The following is a 26035-nucleotide window of genomic DNA, read 5'->3' as shown; positions in this document are numbered from 1 at the left end:
ATTGGTGGGATTTTAGTCCTGTTTTAAGGATCCAGATCAGGAAATGACATCATAACATGCTTATCTTTAAGCATGAACTTAAATTCCATTGGCTTCAGCATGTGGTTAAAGCTAAGCACATACTCAAGTGCTTTCTTGAGTTACAGGTGTTTTACTGAACCAGGGGCCTTAGTGGAAGGCTCAATACAGTCTTAACTGTGGAATTGCTACTGTTGCTTCCATAACAAAACCCCATGTAATAGCTCTGCTGGGGAATCCGTTCCACAGGTGCGCTTGGATTCCTCAGCACAGGGATACCCCAGGCACAAGGGTGGCTCATTAACCTTTTTGAGGTTGGAATTTAAAATTGTGCGTTTGGGTACAACTTTGAGGGATTGCATGGGTGTACTTTGTTGCTTGTACAGCATGCTGGAATTTAAAGAGACTTTGTTACTGAGATGAGGATTGTTTTGGAGTATTCTGCCTTTTGGGTGGTAGGTCGGGTGAACGGAGGTTACTCTGGATATTAATGTTGCACATAGCGCAGGTCAAATGCTGAGGGGAAAAAAGGGGAAATCAATGACATTTTTGTGCTAATGTTTTACCTTTTTTATTTTCCCACTGAAATTTTGAAAATCAAAAATATTAAACCAAGTGGTTGTACTTTAGCAAATTTCAGTGGAGAAAAAATGGGAAAACACTTGAGGGGGGGAAAAAACATTTTTCTTACAGGTTTTGAGAGAAACAATCTTAGCTCTTAATTTATTTAAAAAAAAAAAAGAAGAAGAAAGTTCTATTATCTGTAACATCACACTAGTTAAGAGACCTGGGAATCTTATTGAAAGAAAGTATTTCACTAAGGGCCCTGTCTTAAAAAACAAACAAACAAACAAACAAAAAAACAACTTGTTGGTCTGAAACAGATCTTTGTCACTTGCTATTGGCATTCTTCAGGGTAAAAGGCAGCTATAAAGAAAACATATTGTTTTTATGCCTTCTGCTTTCCTCTTTGCTTTCAGGCCTTTTTCACGGAGAAGTATATCCAAGAACATCCTGAAGACCAAGATCAAATTGAACTACTTAAGCAATTAATTGCCTTACAGGTACCATATTGGGAGGGGGAGAGAGAGGGAGGGAGAATTGCCACATTGTATGAGTGTGTGAGAGATGTTGGTACAATATTTTGGAACAACACAAAGAAGAGAAGTGTTATAAGAACACAGTTGCAGTGCCTGTACAATTGTCCCTTATTTGAAAAAGTTCTATGCTATTCTTATTTAGTGGTCCAAAACACTGCAGTCGCACTGTGGCACAGGCTAACTTCCTCTCGACCCTAGTGGAAATGTAGCCTTGATTAGAACCACATGGCTAGGCCTACAAACACCTGTGCTTCCAGTCCAGTTAACAGAACGCAGAATACAAATATACGGATATTATATAAAAATAGACTGAAGTAGGTAAGAGCTGAATTTTAAAACTAGATGAAAAATTATCAAGTATTGTACCTAGAAAATGCTCTTGAATTTATTTTTCCTCCGAACAGTACTGTAGTGCTTCGGACTATTATTCTGGAATATGATGGGTAGATTTTTCTCACTACCCTAAACAGTTGCTCATCCCCTTTTCCTTTTTATTATTATTATTATTTATTTTGCTTCTTTACCCCACTTTTTTTTTTTCATAATTCTGACCATTGAAAAGTCATGCAGCCTGCCCCACTCAGTATATAACATTGAAATAGATAAGGAAGTTGTAATGAAAATTCCATTGCAGTAGGATGTCAACTTGTTCCCATGTATTTCCATGTAATGAAGCCAGGTTAAAGCTACTTTACAGTTGTATTGCTTTGGAAACTGAGTGCTCTCCCCACACTTTACATACCCCATGCTACACACACACACATGATAGTATGAACATAGGGGGGTGGAAGGAAAGAGAGAGAAACGCCTTCTCGACCCCTGCAGCACTCAGCTTGCACTCTGGAGCATGAGAATTGATTTGCTTGCTTGCTTGCTGATAGCATTAGCTCATAGTATTTTTGCTCCTTCTTTTAGATGCCTTTGCTGGCTGAAGGGATTAGGATTCATGGTGAGAAACTGACTGAGCAGCTGAAGCCCCTGCATGACAGACTGACAACCTGCTTCAAAGAGCTGAAGAAGAAAGTAGAGAAGCTCTACGGTGTGATAACTCTGGTAAACATGATTTGTTCGTTTAGTGCAGTGTCTTAAAGAAACAGCCCCGAATTACCCTCCCTTTGTGAGCAGCATTTCCCAGCTCCTCACAGCTTTTATTTAATATCGTCTGCAGCCTTCCTCTCTGACGGAGAGGAAGCAGAGTAGGTCAGGCTCCGTGGTATTGCCCTACATCATGTCTTCCACGCTGAGACGGCTGTCTGTCACCTCTGTGACTTCCTCTGTGGTATCTACGTCCTCCACCTCATCTGACAGCACCTCCTCCAGGCCAGGATCTGACGGGTTAGTGACTGGCCCTTTCAAAAATGTCAGACATTTATGGGGAGTGGGATTCACTTTTGCTCTTGGAGGTTATTTTAATATCGCCTTCTCAAGGGATGCGGCTTTGTAACTTCCTTTTGCTTTTAAAACAAGGTTTCATCTAACCAGTAAATAATAATACTTAGGTCTTACAGAGCACTTTTCATCAGTAGATCTCAAAGGGCTTTAGAATGGGGGCGGGGGTCAATGTCATTATCCCCACTTTACAGATGGGAAAACTGAGGCACAGAGAGGGGGAGAGATTTATCCAAGGTCCACTCAGTGGCAGAGCTGGGAATTGAACCTGGGTCTCCGGAGTCCCAGTCTGGTACCCTATCAGTAATTCTGCCAAATGATGTCTGGGGATTGGTCCTGCTTTGAGCAGGGGGTTGGACTAGATGACCTCCTGAGGTCCCTTCCAACCCTGATATTCTATGATTCTATGATGTGGGTAATATTACAGTGAAACCACAGCATTTCTGTTCTCCTAAGAGAGTCACTGAACCCTGGAAGATGGAGATATAAACATTGTATGAGGTCTGTAGTCTGTAGTCAGTGGTTCCCAAATTGTGGCCTGCAGAGAGCTAGATGGTCAGCTGGGGCTAGCTCAGCTGCTGTGTTTCCAGCTGGGAAATGGTACGGAAGGGAATTGCAATCCTTCCCTGATGTTACTGTTCCGCGTACGCATTTGTAGCTGTGTTACCGCAGGGCCTAGATGCTTTGCCCATGGTCACAGAGCAGATCAGTGGCAAAGCTAGGAAGAGACCCACAGGTTTTCCTGACTGTCAGTCCAGCGCCTTATTCATTGAACAACTCTTCCTTCAATGCATAATACAGTGCAATTTCAAAAGTGCCCAAATAACTTAGCGCACAAGTCCCTTTGAAAGTCTCGTGCTCCTAACTCACTTTTGCACAATTACCCTTGTGCACACTAAAAAGAGATGGCCTTCTCACTAAAGGGCTAATGCTTCTTGCTTTGTCTCTGTCCTTGGGCGTGGACTGCAGATCCATTCTCGAGCCTCTCTTGGAGAGAAGGCTGTCGACGGCTTCCAAGGCTGAAGAGCTGCCTGTCAAGGAAGATGCCGATAACCGGATTAATAAATTCAAGCGGAAGGATTGGAGTATTAGCAAGTCTCAGGTTATTGTGGAGAAGGAGCCAGAAGCTGAACTGACTTCCAAAACGGTAACAATAATAGTAATAATAATAAAATCGACAGTGCGGGTTTCTAGTTCTTCCTTCTCCTTCCGCCTTGTTTGTCACTGGGATCTTCACTCAATACTGGGAGGGCTTCGAATATCAAAAGCCCTGGTCAGCTAAATAATTACTTGCCTGCTGTTTGGAAAACTTGTTTCAGGAGCCACAGTGCGGCTTTGATTGAAAGTAGAAACTTGCAGTCCCAGGCGCTGAAGGTTCCACTGGGGAAGTGCTCAGCACCCTCGTCTCTCACAGACGCCCAGGACTGCTTCAAGCGCTCAGTGCTGCGCAGGATTGGGCCCTTGGTATTCAAACAGGCAGCTGCTATCTAGCCACTCAAAAAAATCCAGCTGGATGGCCAGATCCTCAGCAGGTGTAAATCAGCATGGCTCCATTGGAGTCAAATGTACAGTAGCTGAGGATTTGGCCTGCGATTTAGGAATTGGTTAGGACACTAGAGCTTGAAAGAGAGACTGCTCTGCCACAGATCTGTGACCTTGGACAAGTCATTTAGAGCCTTGTTTTTCAGGTATTTGGGTGCCTTCCTCCCATTGATTTCAATAGGAACTAGAAGCTTGGCTGGCTCATGACCTGAGGGAAGATCTGCAAAACTGATCTACAGGCAGCTCTGGGGTTGAAGATGTGTTGAATTAGACCAGGGGTAGGCAACCTATGGCACAAGTGCTGAAGGCAGCACGCGAGCTGATTTTCAGTGGCACTCACACTGCCTGGGTCCTGGCCACTGGTCCGGGGGGGCTCTGCATTTTAATTTAAATTTAAATGAAGCGTCTTAAACATTTTAAAAACCTTATTTACCCTACATACAACAATAGTTTAGTTATATGTTATAGACGTATAGAAAGATACCTTCTAAAAAGGTTTAAATGTATTACCGGCACGCGAAACCTTAAATCAGAGTGAATAAATGAAGACTCGGCACACCACTGCTGAAAGGTTGCCAACCCCTGAATTAGGGCCTGATCCGATGCCATTGAAGTGCTACTGTTGATTTCAATGGGAGTAGAATCTAGGGCTTAATCCATAGGTTGAGCTGTCAGCTGCTCTTCGCTTTAGACCCTGATTCAGCAGAGCACTTAAGCACGTAGAAGATGATCAGGGAGAAAAGTCTGGCAGGTGACTTGGCTGTTGATTAATGCCCCACTGCACTACAAGTTGCTAAGAAAGGCAAAGAAGAATTCTTAGTAGAATCTGTACCTCTGAGGGTAAATTCCACATATGGTTGGCTCAGTGAAACAGATGGGGCTTTGGGGTTGTATTTTTCTTACTACATTGCAAAATACACAGATGTTGATTTGGAGATGGGTTTGTAGGGAAGTCAGGAGTCTGTTCCGTCACTGACTAGTCCAGCCCAGGATTTAGGATGACTCTGGTGTGACACTGGGCAGCACTGGCTGTGTAAATTGATCCGAAAGCTAGAGACCCACAGGCTTGGCCTGTGTGCAACAGCCTCGATATTTCTCTCTTATATTCATTATGCCCAAATCCTGTCTCTTCTACACAGTGAAAAACACACCAGTGTTCAGTGGTGAAAGAAGGGGGGCTAATGCAATATTCTCCACAAAGAACACATTGTGTTCTAGAATCTATGTAAACCCTGCCAATTTCTCCTGACCAGTAATGAAGTGTCATCTAGAAATGGACCAAAATATTGTATAGACTGGATTTTCAATATCTGTGTCAAATGACAGCTGTTTCGCTATTGCAGGGGGCAATGTTTAACATAAGAGGAACTGGTCAGGGACAGACTCTCTAAATGGAGCTGTCCAAGGCACCATCACCGCAGAAAGCCAAGAGCAATTTAAATAAGATGCTAGTCTATCCATCTAGATACTCCTCCAGCCCCCATCTCTGTAGTATTTGAGCACCTTACGACCATTATTGAATATTCCCTCGTGGCATTGCTGTGAGGTAATACCAGTATCATTATCCTCATTTCGCAGACTGGGCAACTGAGGCAAAGAGGCTAAGATTTTCAAATAAACCTAAGGGAATTAGGTATCCAATTCCCAATCTGGGTGTCTAACTTCCTTAGGCGCCTTTGAAAATCTCAGCCAGAGAGGCCAAGCGATTTGACCAAGGCCGCACCGGAAGTTTGTGGAATGGTTGAGAATTGCATATAGTTCTCCCAAGTTCCAAATCAATAGGACTCCATGAGCAAGACCCATCCTTCCTTAGTTGGAATAAGAGAGGGATTGGTTCTGCAAAATGCAGCCTCTTGGACTGAATGACGCAAATGGTCTCTTCTGTTCCTGGTACTGATTACCTGAATCATTTTTCTTTGCCTCCTTTCAGGAGCTGCTCCTTGGAAAAGTGTCCGTAGAGTGGCTAGGCCAAATGCAACTATTTTCCACCCTGAATTCCTTCCCTGATATCAGAAGCCTGTTCCTTCCTTAACTGATATAATGAAATTTTTGTGAGCAATGCCATCCAGTCAGTAAGGCCCCATTGAAAATTTGACCAGCAGTGCTAGCATCATAGTGTCATAGGAGTTACAGCATTTGCCTTTTGACATTGCTTAGCCAGTTCTGTGCTTGCACTCTTATGTTTCACCTGACTGCACCTTTCTGTCCTGTATGTGGCTCTTCTGGAACATGCTTATGCCTTCCTGACAGGTCTGGTTATTCCCTGCGTGCGCAGCCACCTCACCAACTTCAAAAGGTTTTGTTTACTCTGTGTTTTCCCTCAGAGCACATCAGAAAAAGCACAGAGGCCAAAGAGTCTTCAGTTAGGAGACAGCAGACTGACACTGCTTCAGGCTTCCTCACTCCAGCAGTCAACCCCACTCAGTCCACCCCCGATCACTCCAAAAACCCCAAGAACCCACAGTAAGTCCTGTTGCACTGTAGCTTGCTTTCTACTTCCTTCTGGACAGTGTCTATGGTAATAGAATATACCGGCGGTTCTCAAGCTGTGGGTCGGGACCTCAAAGTGGGTCACAACCCCATTTTAATGGGGTCGCCAGGGCTGGCATTTGACTTCCTGGGGCCAGGGTCAAAGCCAGACCCTGGGCCCCAAAGTACAAGTGCCCCACCACACAGGGTCAAAGCCAAAGCCTGTGGGCTTCAGACTTGGGTGGTGGGGCTCAGGATACAGGCCTCCTGCCTGGGGCAGAAGCCTTTGGGCTTCAGTTTTGGCCCCACGCCCAGCGCAGCGGGGCTAGGGTGGGCTCAGGCTTCAGTCCCCCCTCCTGGGATCGTGTAGTAATTTTTGTTGTCAGAAGCCTTTCACGGTGCAATGAAGGTTGAGAACCCCTGGAATACAGGCAGTCCTCAGACTTACAACACAATTGGTTCCTGAAACATCGGCACTCGAACATCCACTCCATTGCAGGACCGAGCATCGTAAAAGTCTAAACTAATTGTTGTAAGTCTAATCCAGGTGTCAGTTCAGAAGTGCCGTTCGTTGTAAAGTCGAGGACTGCCTCTATACCATGTTTTCGTAGCGATAGCCCTAGAGCTAATGACAGCATCAGACCCAGGGAGAAAATCTGGTAGGAAAAAGTGCATTGAAAGAGACCCTGACTTTTACCATTTGCCTTTTGAACTTTCTCTCTGTGTTACCAAAGGGGCTGAAATAACCCTCCTTAATTGTATGCAGCCCATTCAATTGAAATTAAACTTCTTCCACAAATAGTTGTTTTTAACCTACTGGGCCTGGCTTCATCCAGGCTTTTCAACGAATGGTGTGAACGAATATTACTAGCTACATTTCTGAGTGAAATGCCAGTGCAATTATTTGTGGGCACCCGGGAAACGAGAAACTCTCTCTGCAAATCAGGCCCATTGTATCTAGCATGATAGAGCATGTTCGATTTATAGGGCCTGGTGCTTTTTGTCACTATAAATCTGGAGTGGCCCCAGTGAAGTCAGGGGTGTTAGCGAGAGCCAAATGAATCCAGGACACTTTTTTAACAGGTCTCTGGCTAAAGTCTTGGGCAAAACTTGCACTTTGTGCGGTAAATAAGTGAACTACAAATTCCAGGTGTCCGTATCTCCCAGCTCCATCTTATGGCAAAACATTTTATAAGGAGATTGTCAGGCTCAACGGGTAGTGATCAATGGCTCCATGTCTAGTTGGCAGCCGGTTTCAAGTGGAGTGCCCCAAGGGTTGGTCCTGGGGCCGGTTTTGTTCAATATCTTCATTAATGATCTGGAGGATGGTGTGGACTGCACTCTCAGCAAGTTTGCAGATGACACTAAACTTGGAAGAGTGGTAGATATGCTGGAGGGTAGGGATAGGATACAGAGGGATCTAGACAAATCAGAGGACTGGGCCAAAAGAAACCTGATGAGGTTCAACAAGGACAAGTGCAGAGTCCTGCACTTAGGATGGAAGAATCCCATTCACTGTTACAGATAAGGGACCGAATGTCTAGGCAGAAGTTCTGAAGAAAAAGACCTAGGGGTTACAGTGGATGAGAAGCTGGATATGAGTCAACAGTGTGCCCTTGTTGCCAAGAAAGCTAATGGGATTTTGGGTTGTATAAGTAGGGGCATTGCCAGCAGATCGAGGGATGTGATCCTTCCCCTCTATTCGAGATTGGTGAGGCCTCATCTGGAGTACTGTGTCCAGTTTTGGGCCCCACTCTACAAGAAGGATGTGGAGAAATTGGAAGGAGTCCAGCGGAGGGCAACAAAAATGATTAGGGGGCTGAAGCACATAACTTATGAGGAGAGGCTGAGGGAACTGGGATTGTTTAGTCTGCAGAAGAGAAGAATGAGGGGAGATTTTATAGCTGCTTTCAACTACCTGAAAGGGGGTTCCAAAGAGGATAGATCTAGACTGTTCTCAGTGGTACCTGATGATAGAACAAGGAGTAATGGTCTCAAGTTGCAGTGGGGGAGGTTTACGTTGGATGTTAGAAAAAACTTTTTCACTAGGAGGGTGGTGAAGCACTGGAATGGGTTCCCTAGGGAGGTGGTGGAATCTCCTTCCTTAGAGGTTTTTAAGGTCAGGCTTGACAAAGCCCTGGCTGGGATGATTTAGTTGGGAATTGGTCCTGCTTTGAGCAGGGGGTTGGACTAGATGACCTCCTGAGGTGCCTTCCAACCCTGATATTCTATGATTCTATGAGACATAAATTGCTGCTGAAATCTCAGCTGGCAAATTAAAAATGTTTCACCTGTCGAAGAAGGATTTTATCTTAATAGATAAGGAAAATGAGACACTTATGGAGTGCATCCCTTACATAGACAAATATGGGATTTGGTTGGTGCAGATGTAAGCTTTGGTGTGTGGGTGTGTGCACGCATGTGTGCGCGCGCACACACAAGATACAGATTTAGCAAAAGTCGCATCACAAAGATGCCGCTGTTCTTATTTTGGTGATCTCTGCCATGTTTTAAAAGGACACTGTGGGTGAGGGAATATCTTTTATTGGGCCCACTTCTGTTGGTGAGAGAGATGAGCTTTGGAGCGACAGAGAGCTCTTGAAAGCTCGTCTCTCCCACCAACAGAAGTGGGTCCAATAAAAGAAATTACCTCACCCACCTTGTCTTTCTAATATCTTGAGACCGACACACTACAGCTACACGTTTTAAAGGATAGAGGTTCACATGTGGGGCCTAATTCTCCTCTCTCTCTTACACAGATACAAATCAGGAAAGTCCACTGAAAGCAGTGGAGTTACCCTAGTGTAAAGTTGGCGTGAACAGAGAATTAGATCCTTATGTATTTTAGATGGTGAGAGATTGGATTATAGAAGCAGCTTGGGTCTGTGAGTTAGGATGGTATTCATGAGAGACCTGGAACACCGTTTTCAGAACTAATATGTTGAGCTCTACAAAATCAGTGAAGGGAATCCAAAAACTTGATTTAAGTAGAGAAGCCAGATCATTTTAATTGTTGTTAGTAGCCGGACAATTTCTCAGGAAATTTTTTAGAAGTTTGGATACTTATTTACTCCATCAGTCAGAGTTAACTTCAAAGTGAATGCTGAGGTTGAAGCCTGAGTGGAAAGGAAACCCCTCTGAACATTTCAGATGTGATAATGGATTCAATTTTCTGTTCCCCCAGGCATGCCTTGTTCACATGGGTTTAGAATCACGTTACGAATATAGAAATCTTTTGGATCTTTTGAAGTTAGGGGAATTACAACTGGGATTTTACTTTGACCCATCTGTTCAGGTTCATTTGCTAAAATGGTTGGAGGCCTGTTAGTAGATTAAAACAATACAAAACATAGTAATAATTTTCCCTTCAAAATTACATGTGGTCAATACCATTTCCCTCCCCCATCCCACTCTCAAGTCAGTCTTCTTTGACTTAAGTATCTTTTTATTGTTTCTAGGTTTTCCCTCGTTGCAGACAGATGGATTGGCAACTGCTAACTTCCAGAGCACCCCACCTCCGCCTCCACCCAAGAGCAAACCCTATGAGAATAGCAACTCCAGGAACTCTTTGGAGGTAGGGAAATTGGAACTGACACTTTTTTGGAAGCTGGCTCTTGAGAAAGCCGCACCAGTAGAACTTTCCCGGTTGCTCTTAGGGTGGTGCTACTTGAAACTTGTCTGATCAGTTTGCTGGTTTGCTTCCTGAAACCACAAGAGAGCAAGAAGTTTTCCGCTCAATGGGAAGGCAGTCTAGCCAGTCCCCTTCTTCAGCTGAAAAGAACATGTTTTCCTTGCCTTGGCAAAATCTGCTGTATCCAATGTTTTGTGTTTACTTGTTATTGAAAACACAAACTAACACGTTGATCTGGGAGTTTAATAATTATAGTCAGGGTGTAAATATCACAGTTCTCTCCACTACTGAAAAAAAGAAGAAACAGGGAGAACTTCTAGGCCAAGATTTTCAGAAGTGACTAATGATTTATGGGTGCCCAACTTTCAGACACCGGGAAGGAGCCTGATTTTCCCAGGGTGGGTGATTTTTACTTTCTGAAAACCAAGGCCCCTGATATTAAAATTATTGACCAAGATAATTTTCTAGTCTTCATAAGTCACCGTCTCATTGTGGTATCATATTATCTTCAATGTATACTACTGTAGTGCCTTTTATTGGAAAGCATCTGAAAGTGCTTCACAAGGTTAGCATGCTAATATCCATATTAAGGATCCTTTCATCCTGAACTGAAATGCAACCTCCTCTAGAGTGGAACACAGCAGCTGTTTAACAACGCATAGCAACCTTGAATATCCCTTTGGAACAGAACAGGAAGAATGCCCTATCCAACCAAAGCTGCAGAGAAAGTTTAGAGAGGGATAGTGTAATAACCTGAGTTGGAATTTGGCCAGTAATACTGAGCTTTAAATATCATCATTCTTTATTTTTAAAATAATGACAATGGGACATTTTCGGCTCTGTCTACTCCATGAGCTGGGGTGGGCTTCCTGTGCCCATGTGCACATACTCACACTCGCTTGATGCAGCCACTGTAGCGATAGTGCAGGCACAACTGAGCTGTGCTGAATACGTACCCACTGGTTTCAGGGAGTTGTACTTGGCATGAATCAGCCATGTCTCTGCTACTGCTACCCATGCTGCCATGGCAGCACAGCTGTTTATACTCATGCTAGCTCGATGAGAGCTAGAAATAGGAGTACACCAGCAGGGAATTGCTCCCCTAGCTCGTAGTGTAGAAGTAGCCTTGGAGGCCACAGTGCCTCTGGCCTCAGTTTTACATTGATTCCAAATGATGGCACCTCTCGCAGGGCTGGGACATACCCCAGCATCATACCATGGGAGTGTTTCAATTCTGACCTACAATCCCCCAAAACATGTCCTGCTAGGGATGCTTTAGAGGTCTCCTCTGCAAATCCTGACCTAGTGTGACTTGACGCAGCTTGAGACATGGGGCAGCATTGCTGCACGAGGTGGTCTGACTACAGGAAACATGCGAGTGCCGTGGATGTGCTGGGAGTTATTGCGCAAGAGGATTAATGAAGAGCTCCCTTTCCCTGAGCCTTATAAGAAAATGGATTACTAACATGCTGGTGCTATGTTGTCATTGACCTTAGTCTGGAGCCAGACGGGACTGATGCAGGAGAGACTGTAAACGTATTTTTCTGCACATTGCTTTTTAAGTCATAAAGCCCCCACCTAACCCTTCCTTTATTTTCCCTAACTAGTTTTGAAATCCAGGCAGTTGAGGCTGAGCAAGGGGAGAGCACATGGCCTCTTGCTCACCCAGCCTTCTTTCAGGTCTTGCTTATTCCAAGTGTGCCCCTTAATAGCCGATGTGCATTGGTTAAAGTAGCTGAAGGGAAAAATCCAAAGAACCAAAGAGAGTGCAAATTTGTGCAAAACCAAGGGGCACTCTTTAAAATCCTGTACTTTGTGCAGGAAGGGTGTGACTTTTGTACTGGAACTCGTGGCCTGATTCACTGATTCCTTGCACCATGTGCAGTCATTTACACCATTGCAAAGAGATGTGAATGCTACCATTCTGACTGGGTAGCATTTTACACCCACTTGGCCCTCACTGCACCTGTGTAAATGATCACACAAGTTGCAGCTCAGTGGAAAAATCAGGCCCTTGGTGTTACTCAGTGGAGTTCACCCATCAGGACAGGTGGTATTTCAAGGCTCCAGCACTGTAGGAAAGGAGTATTGTCCCCATTTTATAGATGGGAAAAATGTTGCACACAGGCTTACTGAAACTCAGACAGAGAGTCAGAGGCAGAACCCAAATGTACTGATTCCCAGACTTGCGTTCTATCACCTGGTGCCGAGAAATTCCATTTGGAGTGGAATTGGAGGATTTGATCCTGAAATAAATAGCAGGGAATGCAGCACCATCTAGATGTCTGTTGCTGGTAGAGAAGAACTTCTCACCTCCTGGTTATGTGTTTTATCTTTCCAGGTTGCCCCACCACTGCCCAGCAGACGTGAAGTCAAACCTCCCCCTCCGCCTCCGAAAGCAAGAAAATCCAGCATCATCTCTTCGGAGCAGGGATTGCAATAAGGATTCCCTCTGCGTACCGAATAACACCTTGAGTGAAATGGGCTGCTTTTCTTTTACTGTCACTCTGGGTCTTTCCAGCCCTAAAGACTGGTGATCCCATCTTCCATTCCCTTCCCTGGGAGTTTCCCCCAGGTAATTCCAAAATAAGCCACTTGAACTGTATATATTTTGCATTCTCAACCCTATGATTTTCCTTGCACACATTAAGACACTAAGCCCGATGGGGAAGGCTGTGAGCTTTAAAATGGAGGCAGTGTTACCAGAAATCTGAGGCTCATACCCCAAAAGGGCTTGTCTCTACTGGTGGTGGTTCCACAAGTGTAACTGTATCAGCGCGAACCCCTTGTGCAGAGTTGCCACGCTGGTGTAAAAAGGATTTGCAGCAGCACTTAAACCGAGATCAGCCACGTCAATGCAAAACACTCCTTATACTGCCCCAGCATGTTTGCATTACAGGTTTATACCTATGCAGCTGCACCAGTGGGGCGGAGGGTCAAGGAGGAGTAAGGGAGCCCTGATTTGCATGGAATGGACCAGATTGCCGCCATTCCCATTCTGTGAAATGCAGCCCCTGGAGATGACAGGTGCTAACTTGTGATGTTCTGCCTCAATTCAAGCAGCCTCACGAGGTTCTGATTGTGTCCTGAGACCTGCTGCGAGCAAAAATGATCACCACCTGCAGGGCCCTGACGTCTCTGCTGGTCACCCCTGTGTATTAAAGATGAGGGCAGGTTGCTCACACTTGGGCCAACAATGGTGGTAGCTCACTCTCAGTGGAGAGTTTGGATTCGCCACCACTGCCTCAGACCTTTGCTTTTGATTCTTGTTTGAATACTGCAAAGCAGTTGATGCTCTGCTTGTGTTGCCCCACCTGCTCAGCCTGCGTGCTCATGGGACACAACAGGCTACGACATCTTTTTTTTTTTTTTTTAAATAACTGAACAATGGTGCAAAAAAGTCCTCTCTTCCCAGGTAGGCGTTGCTTTAGCATTAACAGGTTGCAGTTCTCATTACGGGCAGCTCATCAAGAGGACAGAGGTTATGTCTGCATTGTGAGAAAAGACCCACAGCTTGGCCACAGCTGGCCCGGTGTCAGCTGACTCAAGCTCACAGGGCTTGGGCTGCGGGGCTATAAGATTACAGTGCAGACGTTCTGGCTGGGGCTGGAGCCTGGGCTCTGGGACCCCACAAGTGGGGAGGGTCTCAGAGCCTGGGCTCCCAAGCAGCTACACTGTTGACCGTAGCAGTGTGAAAAATCAGGACACTTTTTTTTCCACATTGCAGGGGGTTAGTTGTGTACATAAGACAAAGTCCCTAATATCAAGACGTTTGGTCACCCTAGTTGTCCTAAGCTCTGAGACTTGGTTTTTATCACAGTATAGATGTACATCTGAATCTCATAAACCAACCTCAAAAACCATTAGTCTTTCAAATCCCAGTTGAACTCTTGGCCAACAACCCTCCAATCCACGCACTCACAAACACCCCCCCTCTTACTGCACCCTGTTGTTGCAACTCTTCTTGTGCCTTTTGTCCTGTGCCTTTTGTCTGAGAGCTTCCATTGTGTTCTGCACACAAAACGGTTGGCCTAACTTTTAACGATCACTAAACTCAAATGAGTCACACCTAGGTCTGAGAGGGACATGAAAGACTGAGCAGTACACCCTGAAGTTTCTGGTTTCTTGAGTTGCTCCAGTTCCTTGTGGGCTGTTTGGTGAATATGACAATTATGCTGTTTAGGGATATTTCATGGAATCAGTTCTAATTCTTCTCTCTTAATTACTTATTCCTTTCTTCTGTTGTTTTCAGTGTGTGGCAGCAGCATTCTGTTTAATAAGTTTTCACTGCCCGATAGTCAATCTAAATCTTCTTCTATAACTTCATCCCATGACTCCTATTTATACTGCCACTTGCCACCCTAAATAATTCCTTTCCCTGTTTGGTGTTAACATCCTTCAAAAGCATGTAGACCAGTTTTGCGGTCCCTCCCTCAGGGCATGATCCAGAGACCGCTGGAGTCAATGGGCATCTTTCCATTGAATTTAGCGGGCTCTGGATCAGGCCCTTAGTCCGAATAGGTAGGTCATTATCATAACTCTTGTAATCTTGTTTCGTAAATCAATCCCTCCAGCACCCTGCTCATTTTCATCGCCCTGTACTCTGTCCATAGTTTTCTGGTCACATGATGATCTGAATAGCTGAGGTCAATTTAAAAATGTGTACTTGTTCTTTTTAGCCCTGCAAAACAAATGAAAGAACTAAGTGGCCTATATTCTGCATTCCCTTTCTCTGTCTAGGTTTGTATATTATGATCATCACCAAAGTATCTTAAGGTATGTCTACACTACAATGAAAAGTCCGTGGCACCCAGACTCAGAACCAGGTCAGTTGACTTGACCTCCCAGAGCTTGGGCTGCAGGGCTAAAAATAGCAGTGCAGATGTTTGGGCTGGGGCTGTAGCCCAAGCCCAGACTTTGAGGTCCTCCCCATTGTGGGGCCTCAAAGCCTGGACTCCAGATCGAGCCCAGTCATCTACACTGCAATTGTATAGCCCCCCGGCCCAAGCCCTGCGAGCCCAAGTCAGCTGATGCAGCTCTGACCTGAGTCTTTATTGCAGTGTAAACCATACCCTGTGTGAATGGATCAGAAACCTTTCTGCTAAGTTCTGATTGCTGAATCCTTATGCCTTTAGTGATGATTTTGGTTCAGCCCTGTCCTAGCAGTGGATCCACCTGCAAACGTGGTGGCAGTTCAAATCTGGATCCAAACTTTGCAAGTGGAGCAGAGCTTTGGTTCAGGACCCTTTCTAATTAGAAGGCTAGGTCCTCAGGTGGTTTTAAATCATGTAGAGCCACTGAAAACACTGCTGAGGATGTGGCCTGCAATATTCAAAACATTTATCATTTAACATAGGCTATTCCAACATAATTTCTCCTGCTATTGCTATACAAACTAGTTCCACTACCTCATTGAAAAACAAAAGGCTTTTAAGCCTACGTAAAGCACTGTCCAATAGCATAGCAATCTTATTGAAAATATTTTTATTCAGACTGGAACAATCCAATCTTGTGTCATATGTTTCTCTGGTGTCTGTTTGGATGAAAACAGAAACCTGCAGAAGCTGCTTTCACTGTGCTGCCCGTATGCCTCCATAAACAGATTGCATTCGTTAAAGGCTCCTATCAGATTCACATCACAAAATAAGTTGGAGACATTTTAGAAGTCGCACTGCCGTCACATCACATATGCCTGCAGCCGTGTTCGCTATAGTGCGCACACAAGTGTCTTTTGGACAGCTGCCTTCTCCAGGGAAAGCTTTGAAAACCTTTCTGAACATCTTGACCATATTCCACCTCCGCCCCCAATCCCCAGAGCATCATATTGTCAGTTCCACATTACATTCCTGGACATAGACATTGCTTGACTTGAAAACCTCAGGGGTTTCTTTTTTTATACCCACTCTTTTCCTACCATCCCTGATACACACACACACACACACGCACACAATCCTGAAATCCTTACTCAAAACTCTCACTGAAGTCCGTGAGAACTTTGTCTGAGTGAGGAGTGTAGGGTCTGGTACAAGTGAATAGTGTGTGTGCATATTTCACCTTGTATTAATTCAGTCACTTTTCCAGTCCTTCACTGATAGTCAGTATCAGCCACGTACTTACTTAATTTCCTTGCAAAAGAGGGAATATTCCGAGCACAAAATGGATGCAATGGTAAATTTCTTCTCGCTCTTAATATCAGGCGGAAAGCATGAATGTTTGCAAGAACTACAGCTAGTGGCTTTTCCCACCATGAGTACGAGAGATAGGAAGGGATATTGCAATAGTCTGGCTTATCTCTAGTTTTATTTCTCTCTGTTTTGATCTACTCCATTAGCCTTTACTCGCTGGTGTATTTTGTGTGCTTGCCAACTGTATGTAAAAGGAGAAATGGGGCCTGATCAAAAAACCCAGATTTGAACAACCTTGAAATTTGGAAAGAACGTTGCAGCCTTAACTCTAGAATGAACCAAACTCAAAACCTCAATCCTGACACCCTCAAACTTTGGATCCAAATCTGATCTCTAGCAACATCCTGACATTTCCTCCTTCCACCTGTGTTTTAAATTCTTGTTCTTTCCCATTTTTCAGCCTTGTTAGCGAGAGGATTGATGGACAAGGTACCTGGTATGTAAGGGGTTAAAATGCTCTCTCTGCCATCCAGAGATAGCTGCTAGAAGTTAGGATTGTCAGCAGTAACTCAACAGTACTACCACCTGAGTTACCCAGCGGCTAAACTAAACACCTAAGGCTAACAGAGATAGAAGAAAGAACAGGAGTACTTAAGGTGCCACAAGTACTGCTGTTCTTTTTGCGGATACAGACTAACACAGCTGCTACTCTGAAACAGATAGGAGAGCTGTAGGAAGCTCTGTCGATTGCCTCTGAACTTCAAGAAGCCCCAGGCTTTTTGGTGGAGCTGTGTCTGATACAAGCCACATTTTGATTCTTGGCCTTCATTAGTTGAGCTCTTAAACAGGTTGCTCCCTGGCACCAACTTGCCTGACAACTTCCTTACAGTTTGCCTCGATGAGCTGGCTGCACCACTCAGGCTTTTCTTCTTGCTGGCTTGTTGTCCGGCCAGTTTGAGATTGTTCTAGTTTAGACCTCACTTCTACAGGAGGGGGATAGGGCAGCTGTCGCCTAAGCAGGATGTGGAGAATTTGAGAGGTCCTGTGTATTACCTTCATCTTTAAACTCTCGCCTACACTTGGGGGAGTTTTTATTTGCTGTCTTCAGTCTGTCTGTAACTGGGGTTAGCCTCTCCTACTCCCTTTCTCCTCCTTGGGTGCAAAACCTGCTCACGAATGGACGTTGGTTTCCTTAGAGGTGTATTGCTGAGCGGAGTGCAGTGTTCAAGGGGTCATATCCTCAGCTGCTATAAATCAGATTGTCTCGTGAAGACCAGGGGCAAAATGTTCAAGTATCAAAGTGATTTAGGAGCCTTGTTCCCATTTTCAGAAGTAGGGTGGCCAGATGTCCCGATTTTATAGGGACAGTCCCGATTTTGGGGTCTTTTTCTTATATTGGCTCCTATTACCCCCCACCCCCATCCCATTTTTCACATTTGCTGTCTGGTCCCACTACTGGGAAGAGCCATAGGTCCTTAACTGCCAGATTTTTAAAGGTATTTAGGCATCTAAAGATTAAATCTATGGGAGCTAAGTACCTTGGCACTTCTGACAATCCTACTAGATACCTATCTGTATCACTAGGCTCCTAAATAGCTTTGAAAATCTGGCCCTCAGAAACCGAAGTCATTGAAAGTTTTAAGAACCTAAATCCATTTTGAAAATGGGAATTAGGCTTCTAAATTCTTGGAATGCTTTTGAAAATGTTACCCAGTCTCTCCCAAGGACAAGCTCCACCATGATGTAATCAGTCCATGGCAGAAATGAGAGCTTACTTTTGTGCTGACCATAACCATTAAAAACAAAAAACCAAAAAACAAACAAACCTGGAAACCAAAACTCCAGTCTGCACTGAAAAAATATTTACATAATCCCACTTCCTAGCTATGCTGTTCAAAACGAGTGTTATGTTTCAATTCCCAGAACCTTTTAAATCACGATTGGAGGTTTTCTTAAAAGATCTGCTTTAGTTCAGACAGGAATTATTTTAGGGAAGTTCCTGGCCTGCATTATACAGGAAGGCCGACTAGATGATCACAATGGTCCCTTCTGGCCTTGGAATCTGCTAGTCTACTCACATTTTTTCCACTGAGAAATTTGCGCACCCTTTGCTTTTCGGGTGCTTTTTAATTTAAAATGTGTAATGCCAGGATAAATTTTATTTAAAATATTACAGGTTCTTATCCATGCCTGGGGGAGAAATGGGCAGTTTTCCCTTTCAGTGGATTATTAGATTAGGAAAGGAGGTTGACTCAAGTGAAAACTGTTCTGGGAGCGGCAGTGGCAGACGTGCCTATCGAGGAGTTGTTGAAAATTTGCATCTAATAAACTTTCCTACTTGTGCCTGCCAGCATACCTTCCACAAATGAACCGTGAGTTAGACTTGTAGTGATAATGTAGGATTCATTGCTCCAGATTTACTGTCCTTATTTATTTTTATAATTGTAAATGGAAATATTAAAAAGACTGATATGTCTGTAATTTAACTAATTTTTTTTTTGGTAGTGAAGACATTCCTGAATACTGCTGGTTCCCTTTTTCAATCCCGGCTGTATGTTAAAAGCTGCTCTATCATATATATCACTGTTTTCATTTCCAGCAACAGCTGTAGACCAAACTCTTTAATTGCCCAGCAAGAACCTCCCTTTAAGATTCCAGGGGAACCTGAAAACACCTGAGTAACATGGCAGAACTGATCTCCTGACATTAAAGGGAGTGCCTTTCAAAAGCACACACCCAGTGTTGGCCTAACTCGGGCCAGGTCTACTCTACACACTTCAGTGTAACTACGTCGCTCAGGGGTGTGAGAACTCCACATCCCTGAGCGATGAAGTTATACCGGCCGTATAGACAGCACTATGTCAGCAGGAGAGTTTCTCCTGCCAACATAGCTACCACCTCTAGCAGAGGTGGAGTAACTAAGCTGATGCATGAGCTCTCTCTCTCCTGTTGGCTTAGGACATCTTCACAATGTTACAGAGGCGTAGCTGCACTGTTTGTAGTGTAGACTTGCCCTCAGCTTCTATTAAGTCTCACTGGCTTCCACTGTCTATGTAAACTCCTCTCCTATTACAGAATATAACATCGTAATGAGAACTGAGTTAGGCCAGCACTGCGGGCTCTGGAAAATCCCATTCCAAAAGTTCATAATGCCACATACTGTTAACATATACAGATAATATTGGCTTGATCTATCTTCCTGTGTTAATTGATGATGTTGGTATTATGACAATTTAATACCATGAGTAGGGGATATGTTCCTCTTGAATGCTGGGGAAACTTACTTTTATGTTGTAGCATAGCTTCCTTCCAGTTTGATTCCTCGGAGGTACTTGACTTGATTATTTAAGTTTTTAAAACCACTGTGGGCTGCAAGTAGCCTCATAGCCCCCTGCAGCTGACTCACCAATACATACAGCTTCTAAACTGGTTCTGAAGAAAGGGCCAGAGCCACACTTTGGAAAAGGGATTCTGCACCTCTGACTAAATAGCATATTATTTACTGAGACTGTAAAGCCAGCTGTACAAATGTACGTGTTTTGAAAACAGCGTGTTTACTGTTGTAAAGTTTGTAAATATTTTTTTAAATAAATGTAGATTGAGCAAACCAGGAAAAAACACCCTAAATGTCTTCCATGCATGGACTATTGAAATGCAAGTGAAATTATGTGTTATTTAATAGTAGGTAACTTACATGTATTACACTAATGTCCAGAGGCCCCAACAAACATTATGGGCCCATTTTGCTAGACACTGTTTGTACACATGAAAAGTCACACAATAGATCAGTGGCAAGTAGAACCCAAGTCTCTTGAATCCCAGTGCATTGCCCCAAGCGGTCATTTATCTTATCCAAGAGCTAATACGCTACTCAAAAAAATATTTCCAACATCTCTATATGGTTTGTGTATTTGAACATTTATGCACATGACACTGTCATCCAAACAGAGGTCAGACCTTAGAGCTAAATCATTGCTTTGAAATGTTACAGTAACAGGTCCTTTGTTCCATTTGCCTTCATGAATTCAGATCTTCTTTTGCCCCGCGTCTCCTTCAATCAGACTTGCCTGTAACACACATGGTATGACTTGATTTTTTTTTTTTAAAGAGGAAAAATTACTTGGTTTGGAATTTTAAGGCCAGGTGAAATACTAAAATATTCTGCCTGGAGGGTCTCCATCAGGAAGAGGGCTAGACCTGCATAAATCTGAACTAAGTGGCTCTCTGCCACCTGCTTATGTAGGTGATAGTACACCATAACTTACATTTATAATAGTTCCTTTCATCCCACTCCTACATCTAGCACAGGGGTTCTCAAAGTGAAGGTCAGGACCCTTTGGGCTCATGAGCTGTCAGCCTCCACCCCAAACCCTGCTTTGCCTCCAGCATTTATAATGGTGTTAAATATATAATATAAAGTGTTTTTAATGTATAAGGGGGGGCACTCTCAGAGGCTCGCTATGTGAAAGGGGTCACCGGTACAAAAGTTTGAGAACCACTAATCTAGCAGTTTGCCTGCCCCTGAAATGCAGCCGTTTCTGGAGTGCAACACAGTTACTGTTGAACAATGAATAGCAACAACAGTTTAGGACAAATAGTGAAGAAATGTAGTCATTTGAAGTATCAATATGTTAAGTGTCCCTATACAAATGTAGCCTTTGACCAGAATACCAGAGCTAAAATCTTACTTTCTGCTATGGCGTATCTTAGGACTGTCACAGCACCACTTCCTGCAGTATCTAGTCTGCCATTCAGGTACTGACCTACCTTGCCATATCTATTGTTCTTGTAGCCTGAGATTCTATTGATCTAGTCTAGGGAAATATACTGTCTTTCTCCCAAACTATAATAGGTAAGTACTTTATAGGGCTCCCATTACTATGGTATGCAAGCACCTCAGAACCTAAGGTATTTATTCTCAACTCCCCTGTGAGGTAGAAATATGTGGTTATCCCCATTTTACAGAGACACTAAACCCCAGATTTTTAAAGGTAGATAAGTGCTTAGTGGGATTTTCAAAAGAGCCTACATGTCTAATTCCCATTGAAAATCCCACTAGGTGCCTGGCTGCTTCCTTAGGACCCGATTTTAAAGGAATTTAGGCACCTAAGTGGCTCGCCAAAGCTCACATAGGAAGTCTGTGGCAAAGCATGGAGTTGAATCCCCTTCTGAGTCTCATGCTAACCTACGAACCACTGACCTATCCTTCCGTCTCACTATGTTCTGTAAATGTAGGGTCTAGAGGATAAATTCTGGTATCAATGCAACTAATTGACCACCTCAGAGGTCAGCGATTGAATCGCATAGAGCAGTGGTCCACAAGCTTTTTATCTTGTGCCCCCCCCCACTTACCCCTATCCGTGCCCTCCCCTCACACTTGGGGGACCTCTGGCAAAGAGATTGCTCTGCCCTTTAGCCTATAGATGTATTTCCTCTGGGAAACCATTGAGATTAGCCTCCCTGAAAGCATCCCCCCTCCGGACACATTCATTTTTGTGTGGATCACCTTGTTTTCCCACGGGTTGGTTGCATAACATCCCTGTAACAATTGCAACACTTGGTAACATAGAAAAGTTATATAGGGAAAAGATTGAATGTATTTTCAGTGTCATTCAGCAGCTGGAAATGAGGAGCCAGCAACAAATGACCAGCCAGCTCACTGCAGACTGCAGCAAGTGGGCTGTGGACAATTGGTGGCCCACAGGCCACAGCGTGTATGACATACTACAGGAGAAGCAGATACATAATAGTTAATACCCAAGGCATAAATTCTTACGCTTCTGCATTAAACCCTTCTTTCATCTCATCATATGTAACAATGCAAATAGATTTTAAAAGTAATTTGGGGTTGGCAAACCTGAAAATCCAATTAGTGAGCCTTCAGCTATGAGAAAGAAAGGAAAGGACTTCCTCTTAAATGGGTGAGAAGCATTCAAATGACTCACTGCCTGCTCTTTCCACTTCCCCAATAAAGGTTTTCACAAGAGAAAGATCCTTGTGTTAATACTTTCAGAAATTATTATTCATTATTCGTATTGGAGTAGCGACTAGGAGGCCCAGCCATGGGCCAGGACCCTATTGTGCAAGGTGCTGTACAAAACCCCTGCCCCGAAGAGTTCACAATCCATTCAGTTTGCATTTGAAGTCAAAGCATACTTATGTACACATCTGCATAGTCAGAGTTTGGCCCATATGTTCTGCAGACCTCTGAGTACTGCAACTTTCCAGGGCCGTCTCCTAGCCGAAGTTTGCTTTTGTTCAGTCAGTTGAAGGTGAGACTTCGCAGTGGGTAAATAGGAAAACAAGCTTTTCAAACAGGACTAGTGATTTTGATTGCCTCGGTATTTAGGTGCCTGCCCTGAGACATCACAAAAGGGTCTGATTTTCAGACAGTGATGACCATCTGTCCCATTTAAAGTGCTGGTTGGACATATGAAAATGAAGGCACCCAAAACCCCTTGTCATGTCTGAAAACCTTTGCCCAGAATTCTAGGTTGGACACTAGACTTCTCTGCTCTGCTGGGGGCTCTGTGGTCTGTTCATTAAGGTTCTGCTATTTTTGCTTTGGAGCTTGTACCAGAATAAACACTCCACAGTCAGGGCACACTAGGGGAAGCAGCATCCATATGGCCTGATCCTTCAGCTGGCAGAGTTATTCTGTGGAATTAAACTGTGAATGCTGCAAAAAATTGGGATGAAGGTAAAATTTATCTGACTTTAATTTTATTTTCTCATTTGGTGCAGAGGCAGAACCGGCATTGCTAAGCACCAACATCCCCCCAAAAAGTGGTCCTTTGAGTTTCCATTACAATAAATCAAAGCTTTACTTACCAGAACTCCCTTCAGACCACCAAGCATGGAGCGCTGATGTGGGCCACTGCATTCAAAATGCTGCAGTTCACCTATTTTTTCCATTTCACTAGCAATCTGAATTGGAAGAGGATACAAGTCTCATAGAAAGAGAATCTTCTGCTAGAGGACCACCCTACTATGCTAGATGGACATGCTTTTCTACTTCACAAGTTCACCATTCTCCCTCCCCCTGCACAGATCCAGTGTTATCCCACTTTTGTTATAGTAAATTTCACAAATGCTCATGAAAGTAGAGATGAATCAGAGAGGTTAGAAGGCTCCGACAAATGGAAATGGTGGACAGAGGCTTTCAGCTCTGGTTACTAGTTTGAATCCAAGTGAATGGTCAACATATGATAGTACCTATTGGGTTTCTGGGAAGTGGGCGGGCAGAAGCCCGCCCACTGCTAAGGGATCCCCCCCTCAGCCTAAGGGGAGGCTCTACAGGACCTCAGAAACCCACTGATTTCAGGGGACAACTAATAAAAGAACAGGGACAGGAGTGCGGTCAAAGGGTCATAAGAAGGGAACCTGACGGGGACACCGAGCAGAGAACCCCAGACAGCGCCCACTGTTCCTCGAAGGCGTCAAGGGAGCCAGCGGACACCGCCCAGAGGAACTCCACCCGGATACGTGAACGGACTAAGGACCGGAAACAAGCCCTAGTCACAGGAGTCTCCATTGGCCAACCTCCTCTCCCTGCACGTATGATAGTAGGGGGCAGTTTACCCTTTCCTGAAAGAAAAGGCTAGGCTGATTGGGAAGTAGCCACAGCTGGGGCCATGCCTGACCCTGTTACAAGGGCTCAGGGAGGAGCTGGATCAGTCTCTCTCTAGCTGTGGAGAGAGAAGGACCTAACTGCTGGGGAGAAAAGGGTACCTGGAGCAGAGCTAGGGCACTTTAGTCTGGCAACTCCCCAGGCTGAGGCCTTGGTAAAGGCCTAGGCAGGTACTGGGGTTGGGAGGTGCAGCCCAGAGATAGGCAGAGGTAGTTGATCCGACCTCCTTGCCAATGATGAGTGGCTATGACAGACTGCAGTCTGCCCCAGTGAGCAGGGGCTAGAGGATGACTGGCAGTAGCCACTGAGGCAAGGTGGGGCTAGAGGGTTGTGGATTCCCCTGGGAGGGGAGACCCAGACTATGGGTTACTACTGGGGGCAGAACCCTGAGGTAAAAGGGCACAAAGTGGGATATGGGGCCAGCAGCAGGTGAGATACCAGCCTGCATTTGGTGCTCCATACGCTGGAAAAGAGCTAATTCCCGGACGACCAGCAGGAGGCGCCGCACTGGTGAGTCTTCGCTTCACTACAGTGACCAATTACCAGAGGGCAGCTGTTCCTTGTCCTCCCTGAGCTCAAGTGGCATGAGTGTTGCCATAACAAAATAGCTGATTGGAACCTTAGCCGACAATATAGCAGAGAAGTTATGGACTGGCTGAAACTGGAAGCCATATTTCCCTCTCATTCTTAGAGGTGTTCCCTCCCGTCAAACATGAGATGCTCAGATTTTAAAACACACAGCAGTGCTTAGACAGATAGGGGAAGCTGCCACTCTCTCTTTTCTATGGCTAGAATTGGGTTTCCAGGGCTGTCAAGCTGGCCTCTTTCACTACAATGAAATTTTTTAAATTTTCCAAAAAAAAAAAGTTTTAAAAATTCATTAAATGTCCCATATCATGTCTGCACTGCAATTATCCACCCACAGCTGGCCAGCGTGAGCTAGCGCCGGCTCAGGCTGCAGGGCTATAAAACTGCAACGTAGACAGCTGGGTTCAGGTGTCTATACTGCAGTTTTATAGCCCACGGCCCTTCAGCTAATGGCAATATCAGTGGTTGATTAACTGCAGTGTAGTCATACCTTTAGATGCTCAGGCTGCTATTCTGCTCGCATCCCCCGGAGGGCATGGGGGGTAAGGTACAATGAATAAAGTGTCATTTTAAAACCAAGAACCTACCTCCTGGAATGATTCTACCAGATTTTCAGCATCCCGCTTTCCTCCCGGTTGCAGGCCATAAGACCAGTGTTGAGCCAAGCAAATCTCCACAGACAGAATAAACATGAGGAACCTTACAAAGAGCTTCCTGGTCTTCTCCATTCTACCAGGAAGCAAAATATAAAGCAAAAACAGTACAGGGACTGAAGATAGATGGTGGGTACTCTATAAAAAGACAAATTTCACTTAGACTTGCAAAAAGCTGCTGAGAATCCATTGGTCACAAATCCCCCATGCACACCACACCTGATTATTCAATAATCAGTTTATTACATTCAGGTTATGCTCAATTCTTACACTACAAAATCATGACAGTGTTTGTATTTCTGGAATGCATCTTAAATTCTGGCCCAATGCACCTGAAATCCAGCTGTAGTTCAAGCTTATTCTAAAAAGTCTGGATGTGTTTAACTCCAGTATTTAGGGTTAGCCCATTATAAAGAAGGGCCATCTGCAAAATTCAAACACCTCCCCAGAGTTTTGGGAGCATCTAGATCCCAAGGTTTTGGTGCAGGCCCACGCAACTGATCCATTCAGTTTAATCAGTTTCTGTTCTAGTACCTCAGTCCTTGAAAAATGCTCTGCAGTCTTTCACAGTCAAGTATCTCTAGACACTGAGCATGCAAAATGTAATGCATGGTCTGGTTCAAGTACATTACCTGCTTGATGAGAGGAGCTGCTGAATGAACAATCCCAATTCTGCTTCTTCGGAAAATATCCTACATGTTGTACCCGTCAGCTTGCTTTTTATATACACATCTTCCCAACCCTCCTAATACTGAAGCTTTCCCTGCAGGTGACAATTTAATTGTCTCATGTGGACTGCAATTTTGTTCTTACATTTGCTATATCGTACCAGAAGTGAAGCACATAATTGAAACACCCCAGGTGTAGCTATTAAATTCAGCTGAGTGTTG

General features: G+C 44.4%; 2 protein-coding genes across 3 annotated transcripts in view; one reads left to right on the top strand and one right to left on the bottom strand.

The window, feature by feature from the left end:
* The window catches only part of DOCK5 (dedicator of cytokinesis 5), a 147727-nt gene extending 127845 nt beyond the window's left edge, over positions 1-19882 (top strand). For both annotated transcript variants that reach the window (XM_039522200.1, XM_039522201.1), the window contains 7 exons: positions 999-1082; positions 2034-2171; positions 2287-2453; positions 3477-3654; positions 6374-6512; positions 9977-10092; positions 12491-19882. In XM_039522200.1, the coding sequence (XP_039378134.1) occupies positions 999-1082; positions 2034-2171; positions 2287-2453; positions 3477-3654; positions 6374-6512; positions 9977-10092; positions 12491-12592 (924 nt within the window). In that variant the 3' untranslated portion in view covers positions 12593-19882. The remainder of the gene's footprint in view (positions 1-998; positions 1083-2033; positions 2172-2286; positions 2454-3476; positions 3655-6373; positions 6513-9976; positions 10093-12490) is intronic.
* A 299-nt stretch (positions 19883-20181) lies between these two features.
* On the bottom strand, positions 20182-25376 carry GNRH1 (gonadotropin releasing hormone 1). The gene is made up of 3 exons (XM_039522222.1): positions 25080-25376; positions 23106-23201; positions 20182-20341 (listed from the first exon to the last, which is right to left on the bottom strand). Exons 1-3 carry the CDS (start codon positions 25218-25220, stop codon positions 20300-20302), a joined length of 279 nt encoding a protein of 92 aa, XP_039378156.1. The 5' UTR covers positions 25221-25376; the 3' UTR covers positions 20182-20299.
* Positions 25377-26035: the final 659 nt, after the last annotated feature.

Source organism: Mauremys reevesii, linkage group 2, assembly GCF_016161935.1.
Source record: "Mauremys reevesii isolate NIE-2019 linkage group 2, ASM1616193v1, whole genome shotgun sequence".
NCBI classification, from domain to species: Eukaryota; Metazoa; Chordata; order Testudines; family Geoemydidae; genus Mauremys; species Mauremys reevesii.
This window is presented reverse-complemented; position numbering and strand designations above follow the sequence as displayed.

What these genes read in the sequence shown, in the direction of transcription:
- GNRH1 (XM_039522222.1), bottom strand. Translation starts at nt 25,220, where the DNA reads ATGGAGAAGACCAGGAAGCTCTTTGTAAGGTTCCTCATGTTTATTCTG. An exon ending in TGGTAGAATCATTCCAGGAG is followed by an intron (nt 23,202 to 25,079) that starts GTAGGTTCTTGG and finishes CTTCCAATTCAG; the next exon opens with ATTGCTAGTGAAATGGAAAA. An exon ending in GTGGTCTGAAGGGAGTTCTG is followed by an intron (nt 20,342 to 23,105) that starts GTAAGTAAAGCT and finishes TGTGTGTTACAG; the next exon opens with GCAAGTCTGATTGAAGGAGA.